Raw genomic sequence first — 14,564 nt, forward strand, 5'->3', positions numbered from 1 at the left:
CCCTTTATTTTCAGATTATCTTGGTGGGTGCTTGAGTAATTCTTTCCTTCGTTTATGTGTACGCCGAGGTACTTATATTGCTTCACTATGGGTATTACTTGCTGTTGAATTGACACCACGAAGTTACTCGTGTGTTCATTAAAGATCATAATCCCTGATTTCTCTGTGCTAAACTTAAGGCCTAGATTTGTCGCTGCGTTCCCACAGATATTCGCAAGTATCTGTAAATCTTTTTTATTGTCCGCTAGTAGCACAATGTCGTCTGCGTACATCAATCCAGGGACCTTCTGTTGCACCATTTGTCCATTACGCATGTAGGATAAATCAAAACCTAATTCGCTGTTTTCCAGTCGTCTTTCTATGCCCTTGACGTAAAGCGTGAACAACAATGGTGACAGAGGGCATCCTTGCTTCAATCCTTGGTGAATTCCCACCATTTCATTTCCTTTTCGGCCTTCCCATGCCACTTGTACTTGGTTGTCTCGATATATCTCCCTCAGCAGCTCCACGAAATCGTCATCTATGCCTTCGTATTGAAGAATATCCCACAACAATTCCCTGTCTACGTTGTCATAAGCTCCTTTAATATCTAGAAATGCTACCCATAAAGGTCTTTTCTGAGCTACTGAAATCTCTATGCACTGAGTTAGTACAAACATATTGTCTTCTAAGCGTCTGCCTGGCCTGAACCCATTCTGTAGTTCCCCCAATACACCGTTTCCACGGGTCCGGAGCAGCAGCGGCGCGGCGCGGCAGTTCACAGAAAAAGGCCCTCGCCGGAGCCGGTGCTTTGGACACTCTCCCATATTCTAGGTCACTCTAGTCACGACAAGCTGGCCGCGATGTTTACATTTTGCTAGGTTGCCAGCACTGAAAGGGCGTGCTTGCTATGGTAGGATTGCTGTTGTCTAAATCCACGCAGCACCTACAAGTGTCAGTTGCCGATCTCGAAGGCTATACTTTTGTTGGCTGCACCTATTGGTTGTCGTGTTTCGGATTTAGCCAGTCCAGTATCCATTGACTATACCGCGGCCAAACAGCAGGCCAGGCCAAGCCAAGCCAGCGTGCTTGGAAGTCGGTGCTCGGCTTTTGCGTTGTCAGTTGTTACGTGACCTAGGCCTTGGCAACAGCTACCTTTCAAGTCTCGCTCTTTTGCTTAGTGCAGGGGTTCTCAAGTACGTTCATCCCAGGGAACCCTGCTAAGCTCCATAAAGTGCCAAGGAAACCCCCCACCCCGAATTATGTTTCTATTTAGCACAAGACCAGTGCGTCAGCTGAAATTCTCTTCATCTCATGACTGATTAGCGCTAGCAGCGGCGAAGGCCTCGCGACATCCTTCGCGGCGCGCGTTTTCATCTGAGACGCGCTTTGCAACAACGGGCGCACACCCCGATTATTTTTTCGCCACTCAGCTGCTCGCCAACAAATTGTCCGTCCATCGCGGTGTAGCCGGTGCTTTTTATTTTCGACAGCTTTGCACTGAGTCAAAGCGAAACTACTGCTTGCCGCAGCCGCTGCGGACGAAACCGCGGCCGCTATCGACGCGATCATCGACGGCGACCTTGCGGTTCAGAAGGCAGGCGGATGACGCACGCACGCACGCACGCACGCACCAAGTCAAAACGAAACTACCTTTCGCTGCAAGAAGTGCGGACGAAACTGCGGTCGCTATCGACGCTGCCATGGGAGGCGACTACGCAGTTGTGAAGGCACGCAGCCGATGCGCGCATCGAGTAAAAACGAAACTACTATTTGCCGCAACCGCTGCGGACGAAACTGCGGTGGTTATCGACGCGATCAGAGATAGCGACTACGCACTTACAGAAGCACGCGGCTAGCCGCCGACGCGGCTCGCGGCGATAAACGCAAGAATAAAAAGGCTTTAAAGGCACAATCAGGCACGAAGCGTTTCGGCGTTGCTGTCAGTCACGTCACTCAGTGCCGCGTACGATTGCCGCTGAGGACCACGGCGATGCGGACCGCGCCGCTTCGTTTCGGTTGGACGCTACGCCGTTCTTGCTCTTCTGCGGCGCGCACTTGCGGTGCTCCGCGTTTTTTTTTTTTTTTTTTTTAATTTTTCCTCCAACGTATAGGTCAGTGCGCACGCTATCGGCACCTACCCTATCTACAAATAGGAGAAAGGCGCATGGTGGTAAGCTACGGCCTCCGAGATTCAAGTGCGAAAGCTTTGGCGCGCTGCCCGTTCTGAGAGGTTGGGTGGCTACAAGCTGCTTGCGTATTTATTGCGCAGTTCGCGCGTTGCTGTTGCGCACCGTGATGTGCTTTCTGCATGGAGGAAAAAAAAAAGAAGGAAATTTTTTTTCCTTCCTCCATGGCTTTTTGACACTCGGGCATGGGTAGTGGAGGTTCTTTAGATCAAGCGCACCTCGTGTTTGCCGTTTTAGACACTTGTCGAGAGCGGGGCCAGGGAAAATTTATCAGTGCTCGCGAAACCCCGAGCAGGGGCCTGCGGAACCCGTAGGTTCCGCGGAACCCACTTTGAGAACCCATGGCTTAGTGTGTTAGGCCTGATTTGCTTTTTCGATCTCGTCCAGTCGTCGCGTAGTGCGAAATGGCTCCGACGCCTCCCGTGCCATCTGCGCCGACGAGACGCGGCAATTACAAGACTCTGTCTATAGCGATAGCCAGACACTTTCGCAAATCAGGCTGACCTGATCGCGTGTAAGCGTGCTTCTGTACAGTCGCGCATTGACAATTTTTTCCGTCCACTGGGACCATAAAGGTACTTTTTTCTGGCGAATCCTTTTTTTCGGACTCTCGATTATTCGGATTTTTTCGCGGTTCCCGTCGAGTCCGAATAAACGGTCGGCGACTGTAGTGTCAGAGCCCTCCTTGAAGGTTGCAATATCGGACAATGGGTCTGCACTCCTTAGCAAAAAGATTCAAGAGTGGGCAAAGAGCTGGCGTCACACTGCGAAGTTATGCGCCCTATCACCCGCAGGCAAATGGAATGGCGGAGGGGTGATACGCGATTTGAAGCAATTCATGTCGGTGTATCCAAGTTTTAAGGGCAGCTGTAAATGTTGCCTAGAAGCAGCTGTGGCTAATCATAACAAGACACACACAAATAGCCTTGGGTGCAGTCCATATTTTGCTGCCTATGGTGAGGTTGAAAAGGTAACTGCAGACAAAGAGCTTGGAATTGCAGACAGGCTAATGCTGACTGAGCGTTGCAAAACATCCGAGGAGCGACACAGATATAGAAAAGCCATGAAGTTTGACTTTGACAAGCGGCGCCAAGACCATATACTAGACGTTGGACTACAAGACCTTGTGCTCGTTCGGAAAGGACTAGCGGCCAATGAAGCAACAGTTCTTGGAGCTTTTCAAGTAGTGAAGTTGTCGGCACCACAAGGTGTACTCAAGACTGTGGGCTACATGGATAATGGACAGCTGGAGTTTGCGGCCATAAGCAACGTTCTTCCTTATCACCCCAGGAGGAGTGGCGCAGAAAGAGGGGAAGTGTAATCTAGCCGAGGAAGAAAAAGCGATGGAGATGCTCCTGAAGACGAAGAAGTGTGGGGCTTTTTAGCAACAGCAATAAAGAGTGACCAGGCCGCCTTGCTGGCCTGGTCACTTGTTCTGTTACATCCTGCACTATGCTGTGATTAGTAGAGTATGAAATTAATTTATATTTATTGTTTCTAAATTAGGGCTTTTCCAGGTCCACTTCCTTTTACTGCACATCCTGAAGAATCTATTCCTTATTCGGAGTTTATTCCTTTCCGCAAATCCTACTGACATCTCTCCTTTAGTGTTCCTATAATCGATGCGGTAGTTGCCAATTGCTCGTTCCCCAGCTTGCTTTGCCCCCTCTTGCAATGAAGTCACCCATGACTACAGTATACTGAGTTTGCACCTTTCTCATAGCTAATTACACATCTTCATAAAACTGTTCTATTTCTTTATCATAGTGACAGGAGGTTGGAGCATAGGCTTGGACTACCCTTAATCTATATCTCCTATTCAGCTTCATTACGACGACTGCTTCCCTCTCATTAATGCTGTAGAATTCATCAATGTTCCCTGCTATGTCCTAGGTCAATTACTCACAGGGGACCCTGATCATGAGAAAGAAATTTATAGAAGAATAAAATTGGGCTGGAGTGCATACGGCAGGCATTACCCAATCCTGACTGGGAGATTACCACTGTCGTTGAATGAAAAGTGTACAATCATTGCATTCTACCAGTGCTAACATATGGGGCAGAAACCTGGGAGGTTAACAAAGAAGCTCGAGAACAAGTTAAGGACCACACAAAGAACGATGGAATGAAAAATGTTAGGCCTAACGTTATTAGACAGGAAGAGAGCGGTGTGGATCAGAGAACAAACAGGGATAACTGATATTCTAGTTCACATTAAGCGGAAAAAGTGGAGCTGGGCAGGCCATGTAATGCGTAGGATGGATAACCGGTGGACCATTAGAGTTACAGAATGGATACCAAGAGAAGGCAAGCACAGTCAAGGATGGCAGAAGACTAGGTGGAGTGATAAAGTTAGGAAATTCGCAGGCACAAGTTGAAATCAGCTAGTGCAAGACAGGGGTAATTGAAGATCGCAGGGGGAGGCCTTCATCCTGCAGTATAGGCTGATGATGATGATGTCCTTAAGTATTAGAAATCTTACCCCGAACGACGCCGAAAAAAACAAACATTCATTTGTTTTTTTCTGGGCCACAGCCACGTCAGAAACAGCTTTGGATGGCTGCCAGAACAGTTATGAAACGTTTCGGTACTCGTGCTGTGACTGGACACGGTGCATGTATAATTACGGAGCGCGTATTCGGCCCCATTAGAGTCCCGTATATGCACAAGGCCGAATGGTAAAGAATGCATGCAGCGAGCTATTGACAGTACTTTATTATGCACAATTTCGATGTGGCTGCTATTTGTCGGTCAAGCTGGTTGCAGGATAAAATCCATGAGTGCGAGCGTGCACTCCTGCCCTTACGTGCACATAGCAAACATAGCACTATACACTACAGTTAGCCACTACAATTGCACGTGGCTGTGTCTGCTGCATAGTGCAAATACTGTCCGGGCCTTCCTTGCATGCGCTCTGAGTGCACACACGCAAGACGGAACCTGGGGAGACCACATCCAGGCGTCGCAACGTATGTTCCTCTCTGCCGGTCGATGGTTACTTCGGCTCGTCAGGGTCCCAGCCTCGGTGGTCGCACGCACTCTTCTGTCGTCTCGATGTCCTCAGGCAGTGCCTTTCGCCCCCATCTGTTCCTCTGTTCATCTTTCTAGTTTTCTCTGCTGAGGAGTGCGCGATGGCAGCCGCTCTATAGGCTGGGTTCTTTGTTCTTTATTCTCTGTCGCAGTACGCCGTTAGCGGCCACAGGCAGCCATTTGGCCATGCTTTTGTATAATGAGGTTCAGATTCTGTCGTGGTGTTTAATCTTATGTTGTATCGAAATCAAGCTTAATAAATGTTGTTCCTTCTTTCCAAAGAGCTTTGCCGAGGGTCTCCCTTGCTGCACATGCAGTGTCGCCTTGCCCTAGCTAGGACCAGCTGGGTGCATGCATGCGCGCGCAGTGGCGCGTCGGCATACGCAGTGGGCTGGAGCAGGTGTGCAAGCAGCAACCCTGTACCCATGGCAGCTCGGAGTGCTCGAACCCACAGTGGTCATCCGGCGCGCATGATCAGAGCGTGAGACCGCACCCTTTTAAGATTTTCGTTGAAAAAAAGTCACCTCTTCCTACCGTGGCGCTAAACGTGGGCACTTACAGATTAAGTAAAGAAAAAGATTGCTGAGTAAAAGCACATTGGTGAACATGCCAGATGCGTGAAAAGAGAGACACTGACCGCCATGCGTTCAGCTGTGAGCCACTCCTCTTCGTCAGTGTGCCGGTGGGCATAGTAGGACACGTTGGCGATCACCTTGTTCACCTCGTTGAGCGCATTCATCTTGCCGTTGAATGAGGAGATCTGCAGTAGCCTGCAATGCACACAAAGACACCTCTACTTCCACCCTTCTTTCTGGCACCTGAGCAGGCTTAGCTACACCAGTAAGTGTCCACGAGAACTTTTCAACATAAACTCACAGTGCAGGATCAGTAGGGGTCCAGCTAGATTAAAATTTGGAGCAATTTTTGGGGAAGGAAAAAAGCAGTTCTGAAGCACTTTAGGACCGGCCTTTTGGAGCACAAAAATTTGTCTTTTTGGAACACTTGGGGCAGTACAGCAGTAATGAGCAGCTATATGCTGCACCTTGTTATTACTGTACGATGAGTAAATGCTGCTGAACAGTAAAGCATGACACAAAGCCAATAAATAGCCAGCAGCAGCCAATTAAGCCTGTCTTAATTATTGTCTTCAAGGCAGCATAGCACGCATGGTATGTACATTGCAAACAGACCTTTATTTGGATAAATAAAAAGCTTTTGTGAGTAATTAGATAAAATTTTGCTGGCTAGCAAGATAACAAAGCTATGCAGCCATACGTAAGACAAGTTACAACTGAACTAGAACAATTTGAGCTATTAAGCATAAGACAAAAAGTAACGCCAAATGTCCTATGTGCGTTCCAAATGACAGATGTGCTGTGATATGCTTCACTACAATACACACAATGCTTGAAGGCATGACAAAAAACCAATGTGCATCTATAAGCGGCGTTCACAATGAGATGCCATGAAATGTTGCAAAAAAAATGTGGTTGATCCCTCTTATATAGGAATCGGTATAGAACACGAAAGTGAAACGTGTCTTCACAGAAGTAGTGTAATGTTTATTGCACATTGATATATAATGTCTATTGGTGTTTTGTGGCTAAAGCGCCCTTAGGCGTTGATGCACCCACGCTGACGCCTGGTGGCACGTCTCCTCCATCACGACTACCAACGTCGATGACCATGAGCAACCGTCGTGCATATGGAAGCTGCACTACGCTGCACACGCTAGCACAACGCGAAAGACGAAGCACGTAACTGACACACTAATACAACGCGCAAGACAAAGCACGTAATTGAATCGTCACCGAGTCAAATCAGCGCGTACAGCGCGTCGTAATTGCAGCCTCCGCGATCAACTTCAGAAACATTTTCAGAGCTAATTGCGGAGGCCACGCTCCGCTGTGCTGAGTACGGTGAACGCCACCTAGGTAGCGTTGGTAGTGCTTCTTGATGCCAGCGTCCCTTCGAATGCTGGCATCGAGGCGTCGTAGTGCTGAGACCACCGAAGCGTTCACTGTCGGTGCGCGTTAGTGTCATAATGCAGTACTTCTCTTTTCTGCTCGTAGGCGGCGGCACCGCCCCGAGCAAGAGCGCGGGTACACGGAGGAGTGTTAGATATATAAGGCGCGTCTGTGTAGCTCTCTGCAAATGCGTTTGTGGCGCAATGGGTTAAACGCTCGGCGATCTATCGTCGCGGACCGAGAGGTCGTGGGTTCGATTTCCAAATTTTGCATGTTTGTGGAACTTTTTCTTCTGGTTTCTTTCTTTGTATTATGTTCGTGTACATTGTAAGCTGACGTATTTCCGTGACGGAAATACGTCAGTGAAGTCTTGGTGGACCCCGGCATAAAACACTTTCGTGTTAAAAAGGCAATGGCAGCCGTGACCAATGTTGGCACCATCCTGTACACTCGCTTTCATTGCAAGGCAGTTTATCAGCTCTCTGAGGGCCAACCTGCAAATAGATATCAGTCGATCTGGCACCAAACCGTTAACTTTAGTTGTCGACACACGACCGACCTGACGAAGCAGAGCCGATTTAGTCTAATGTACTAGGCACATGCACACGTGACAAAATTTCCCTGATGGCAGATGTGATACATGCTACAAGCCATTATGGGAAGCTTGCTGCTACAGTAAAAGCTCATTAATTCTGATTTCACAAGACCGAAAAAAATGTCCGTAGTAACCGAACATCGAATTATCGAGGATATCAAAAAAACAATCAACAAATGCTAGCTACGTGAACACACTTTTATTTACTGAATGAATCGGCAATTCATGTTTCTATTTTGCATAAAAGCAGTGCGTAAGCAGCAATTCTCATCACCTCATGACCGATAAGCGCTCGCAGCGATGAAGGCCTCCAGACTTCCTTCGCAGTGCGGCTGCAGTGCACGTCTTCACATGAGACATGCTTTTCACTACCGCGCACACATCCTGATTATTCTTTAGCCAGTTAACTGGTCGCCAACAGATTGTCCGCTGATCACAAGCAGCCAGCCAGTTTAAGAATTAGAACAATTTTTGGAGTAGGAAAAAAGCTGTTTTGTAGTAATTTAAGAGCAGCCACATTAGCATTTTGTAGCAGTTCGGTAGCACAAAATTTTGCGTTTTGGATCAGTTGGAGCAGAAGAAAAGCAAGTGCATGACATTTGGTGTACCTTATTACTACTACCCAATTGTTAAGTACTTCTTTAGAGCAAATGGACACAAGCAAGACAGATTGACGCAGCGATTTAGCTCGCGTGCCCAGAGCAGAAAACGTAGCAAACAGACTTTATTTGCCTATGTAAATAGCACTTGTCGAGTACTGAGAATAGTTTTAAGCAATCAGACATAATACAAGCGCGACTAGAAATGCAGAAAAACAATTTTGTGCAACAACAATACCTAGCCGCGGGCTCAATGAGCCGCCGCTCGATGTGCTTAGTCGCGCAGTCCCAAGTGCCGATGCACCAAATGCCTAGCCACGGGCTTGAGGAGACAACGCTCGATGTGCTTAGTCGCGAATTTTGAAACATCGAGTGCTGAAAGGCTTGACTGCGTGTCCGATCGAGAATTCCGTGCGCAAAGCTTGGTCGCGAAGTCCGCGTCGCCGATGCTCGGAATGCTTAGCCGCGGGTCTGTACACAAACCGAGGGATCGGCCACACTACTGCGATGTCCGCGTAGCGCCCGAGGCAAAGGTGGCACACTTGGCGCAAGTTGTACTTCGGTGGGCTGCCAAACACATCCGAATCACCGAGAGTTTGATTGCACTAAATAATGCATACACTTGCCGCGAGGAGAGGGCAAGTTCGAATTAAGGAGGCTTTACTGTACATGCTTGTACGAGTGGCTAATCGGTGATCGGTTCCGAGATCTTGCATATAGGTTTTTGACGGCTGCTGAAGTGCAAACTTTCATTGCTGTTCTCTCTGTCGGTGTTGCGTATGGGAATTGTTTCAATCGATGTTGTCAACCTGCATGTACCTTCTACAGACACAGACTAAGCGGAGCAGAAAGGCTGCATTCAAGGCACTAACCTCGGTCAGGTGTTTCAACTGAATATCCTAAAAATTTAATAGTAAATAATTAATTTGTGAACTGAATTATTTTAATGCTCACTATTCAATTCGAAACAGAATATCCGAGTATTTGCACACTCCTAATCTATATACAGTAAAAGCTTGTTAATTCGAATTTCACGGGGACGCTTAACGAGTTCAAATTAAACCGAATTAGAACTAACGAAAGTCATTGAAAAACAGCCATAATTGAGACCGGGTTGCTAGAAAGCATTTGTAACTCAATATTTACACAATATGTACAGGTCCCCTTCCTCTTCCCAGTCAGTTTTGGGTGATTGGGTTTGGGTTTTGGGTGATTATACGTGTTCACATGAACACGTATAAAAAACCTGGCGATCGGATAATTCTAGCTAGCGATTTCAACTTGCCTAATATTGACTCGTCCACAATGACCCTCGTAAATCATAATGACAAAACAGGTGATGCAATGTTGGATATAGCATTTGCTTTTGATTTATCTCAAGTTGTTGGCAAGTACACTAGGATACAGAACAGTTCTAAATCTATACTGGACCTTTTCTTTGTGAGCAGATCTATTAGTACTAACTCAAAATGCGAAATTGTCACGGGAGTCTCCGATCACCAGGTTGTACTCCTTACCTTATCTGATACTGCTATCGACAAAAATCGTAAACATTCTTGTTTTCCTAACTTCTCACGTGTAGATAACACATCGATAATCAATGTCTTATCCTTTCATTTTGATAGTTTTTCGGAGTCAACAGCAAATGTGGACGATCGCTGGATTTCCTTCAAGGATCTCGTATTGATGTGTATTGACCGTTTTGTGCCAAGCATTATTAAAGAGAGAAAACGTGAGAATCCCTGGATTTCTCGAACTTCAATACAAATGTGAAGAAAATTAAAACAATTGAAAAAGAAAAAGCACGCAGTTAACCGTCCTAGCTGTCTCCTAGAAAAAATTTCCGTTCTTACCGTTCAATTTAAATGTCAAATAGCACTCGATAAAGAAAATTATTTTGGCTGCTTGTTGCCTAACTTCATTTAAACTTCACCAGAGAAATTCTGGCACACAATCTCTCTGGTATCCAGAGATTGTCATGCGTTTGAAGTCAACGGCACTCTAACCCATGACAATTAATTTGAATCTCGATACCAAAAAGTCCCCAAATGCATTCCTAACGAGGTATACACAATGGGTAGCCAAGTACTTGTTTACATTATTTTCAAGATCTCTAAACGAAGGACAGGTTCCGAATTACTGCAGGACGACGGCCAGAGTTAAACCAGTTCATAAAAACGTTAAGAAACAGTGCATTAATAATTATCGGCCAATCTCACTAACATCGATAACTTGCGAAATTATGGAGCACATAATTACATACCCACATTTCTGATTTTCTTGACAACATGATTTTATTACAAATCTTCAGCACGGATTCCGGAAAGGTTATTCTACTTGCACTCAATTAGTCTAAACGGTACATGACTTTGCTATCTCTATTTATAATAGAAACCAAACAGATGCTATTTTAATGGATTTCGCGAAAGAATTTGATAAAGTTTCTCATAAAAAGCTGCTTTCCAAAATCAATAACACAATAAAAAATAACAACATTACTAATTAGATTGCAACATACTTGAGAAACCATCAATATGTCACTTTTCGTGATCATTCATCTCAGTCTTTTTCTGTTGAATCTGGCATCCCTCAGGGTTTTCGGTGTTTGGGCCAATTCTGTTCATCATTTATATAAACAACATTGTAAAAGACATTCCAGTTCATATTAAATTATATGCGGATGATTGCGTGCTCTACTCAGAAATTAAAACTATATCAGATCAAACAATACTGAATAAGGCTTTCCAAAAGATTACTGAATGATGTGATGCCTGGCAGATCCCGATAGATTTTTTTTTTTTTTTTTTTACGTTTACATGAGAGTAACTCGCAAGAAAAATCCCCTTATATTCCAATACTCTTTTGTTAACAATATCCTCTCCGAAGTTGCACAATGCAAATATCTGGGATTATGGATTACTAATGACCTTGACTGGACTAAACACATTGATCAGGTGATAAGCAATGCTAACCGTAAACTTTTTTTCTTAGGCGTGCACTAAAACTCTTCGCACCCAGAGTCCGGCTCCTAGCTTACAGATCGATTGTCCTTCCAATATTAGATTATGCGGCAGTTATTTGGGATCCATTTACTAAAACGAACATGAATAAAATTGAAAACATACAAAATAAAGCAGTTTGTTTTGTTTACAATAGCTATTGGACGCACATCAGTAACTGATCAGTTAAATGGGGCTGGTTTGACATCTATATCCGAAAGAAATCGTGTTTCCCTACTTAAGTTCTTATAGCAATTATTCAAAGGTCATTTTAAGATTAAAATTGACAGACTAATATCCTTCTCTTCAGGTTACACTACCAGACAACGTCATACTTTCAGCATCACCCCTTTTCGTCAGTGTATTAACTGCTTTAAATATTCATTTTTTCCAATAACAGTAACGGAATGGAATCGGCTTACTAACAATCAAGTACTACAGCTATCTCTGACGTCATTCACCAGAAGCCTGAGTGTCCATTAACATTTACTTTCTGTTGTATTCATTCCCTGCTGCCAATTAGTTACTAATTTCTTACTTTTATCAACTTGATGCCTCTTACATTTTGTATGTATTCACTCAATATCTGATGTGTTCTTGATTAATTAGGATTTGCCATAAACCTTACTCTACCGCTATGTCTACGACTATGTTGCACTGCCATCATTGAACTTTTTTTTTTGTCTCTAATGCTGATGCGTTTTGTTTGTTTACTAATCATTTGCGGCCTTTGTTCTTCCTGGATTTTTTTTGTGAATATTTGATCCGTGCTTGTATCTGTGCGCCCACCTGCGAAAATCCCTTCCTAGGATTGCACCCTCAATAAATAAAAAAATAGACTCCCAATATCTATTGACAAAAATATTCTGTGACCACTTTTAACTTCTTTTCTTTGAAAGCGATGGCGATCAGTTTGCCTTCCAAAGCGCGAATGTGACGCTTATCTTCACCCTACTTCAAGTTGAAAAATAGGCGCCCAACACCGAGCGCCTCCATTACAGTTGCCGATGTATTTTTGGGACTTGATGGATATTCCGGACTGGATAAATGCATCGTCAGGGTACCATAGAGCTAATGCAATTTTGAGACCGCTGTTTCAGACAGATATAGGCCCCAAAATTCAATTTTTCGAACTAAATCGCTCATTCCGAGCCACGCTACCAGATCGTGAAGGCCGCCATGTTGAATTTTCCGCAAGTTTGGCCAGACTTTGCTTCCAGTGGCCTGCTTTATGGCCTCCAAGATTGGGAGCGACCATGCTATCCTCTCATCTCCAAGGCCATGCCCGCTCTTCCTTGGGTGACAAAACTCTCCAGGGAACAGCACCCCTCTGTTTTCTTTCTATTTTCGGTCAGCGCTAGCGTCATAACCACTTATTGTGGGTTCCTTTTTCACTTTCTTTCTTTTTTTTTCTAAATCACTGCATGGCGGCACGCAGTTCGAATTAATCATGGAGGAGCCGATGCGCGTGTGAAATAACAAGTTGGTTTATGCATAGACGCCTATGCTGCGTGGCCGGACCGCGACAGTCAGTTCGAATTATCCAAAAGTTTGAATTAATGAGGTGGGAATTAACAAGGTTTTACTGTACAATGGAATCTCGGTACAATCTTCACGGGAATTGGAAAATATAGCGTATCATTCGAAAATCGTATCATCCAATGTAATATCCAACTAAATTGTATTATCGGGAAAAGAAAAGAAATGTATCATCCCGAAAAATGTATTATCCAGAATCATATCAACGAGGTTCCACCGTGCCACATATGGTCTCAATTTTAACTGAAAGAGTAAACAAACACAGTGGAGTCAGTTTTGTGTGCATCAATGAGGTATTTAGGACTATAAGGAACCGTTTATTCCAGCCGAGCTCGAGCTACGGCAAGAAGAACAAGCTGGGCAGCTGATGATGATACAGTTAAACCTGGATATAACAAAATTGACAAATTCCCGAAAAACTTCGTTATAAAGAGGATTTCGTTATATGCAGGTTCGGCACGAAAATCCGAAAAATAAACGCTTACCGTATTTACTCGATTCTAACGCGCCCTCAATTGTAACGCGCACCCGTTTTTCCTTTTTCGTCGAAGCACTCATCCTAGGAGTGTCACACCAGGTACCGGATGCATGGACACGTGTCATTTCGCACTAGCGGGAGGCATCAAAAACGAAGAGCCAGCATCACGATGGCGTCGTAGCGTCGTACAGTGTTACAGTAGAACCACGCTGTTACGTTCCCGGGGACTGCGTTTTCCTGGCTGTTACGTCGTTTTTGGCCGGTCCCGGCACAGCTCCTATAGAACCCAATGCATTGGTAAGCCCGCTGTTGCGTCGCAACTGTGGGACCGTTCCCGCATCATACGTTGCGAACTGCCACCCCGCGCCGGCCCGAGCGGCCATTTTTACTTTTCATGTCGCTTGGCTTGGTGGCTTGACGATGGCATTGGTCGCCCATAGTGCCAGGGGTGACAACTGTGATGTATTTTCGGTTTCCGCCAGCAATAGCATGGCCCTTAAGATCCGTATTTGCTATATAAAGATGGTGTCTATGACGCGTTGTGGCCATAAATTTGGTTTTGGCTCATAGATATTCTGTATAAAGTCCAAGGGCGATAATGCAGTCGCCACGCGCCATATGCTGTATGTGCGAGTGAAAACGTGCGAAGGGAGCCGACGACCGCATCTAAATCTCGCGCGCGCAAGAAAAGCAGGGATAAAGTGCGCCTTCTTCCGTTGCGCTCGAGGCATTGGCGAGGGAGCGAGGGGTGAAGGATAGCGGGCGGCGTTGTACTGTACTCAGGCATCAACTGCGTACTGCGCGGCAGCGCGCGGTCCGTATCTTGAAAGTGATCTGTGTTGGGGCAGAATCTAGCAGTGTATATACGTCGGCGGCTCGTAGCTTTGTGCGTGCTGTGTGTTCTCGGCGCTCAGTTTGCGTTGAAGTGATAGACAACAGCACGAAGGTCACTTCGCTTGCTTCTCCAGCAGCGCTTCCACACGCCACCAGCGTTTGACAGTGCGTGTCCGCGCTCATTGAGTGTGATGTGTCACAATGTGTACCGGTGCATCAGCAACATCAACTGTAAAAGGAAAGAGTGCCGGCTTGGAGGGCTAGGCCAGCTGCAGCAAGCGGCAGGATCAGGTTTGAATGAAGGGAGGGGGAAAGGTCACGCCCGCGGCCGCAAGATCGCCGGGTCGAGGGATGC

General features: G+C 45.7%; 1 protein-coding gene across 1 annotated transcript in view; it reads right to left on the bottom strand.

Moving 5' to 3' along the window:
- LOC119441288 (probable ubiquitin carboxyl-terminal hydrolase FAF-X) overlaps positions 1–14,564 on the bottom strand; it is a 540,581-nt gene that overhangs the window by 433,722 nt on the left and 92,295 nt on the right. The window contains 1 exon segment of the mRNA XM_049661116.1: positions 5,836–5,968. Coding sequence (XP_049517073.1) covers positions 5,836–5,968 — 133 coding nt within the window.

This window comes from Dermacentor silvarum, chromosome 2 (assembly GCF_013339745.2).
Source record: "Dermacentor silvarum isolate Dsil-2018 chromosome 2, BIME_Dsil_1.4, whole genome shotgun sequence".
Classification (NCBI taxonomy): domain Eukaryota; kingdom Metazoa; phylum Arthropoda; class Arachnida; order Ixodida; family Ixodidae; genus Dermacentor; species Dermacentor silvarum.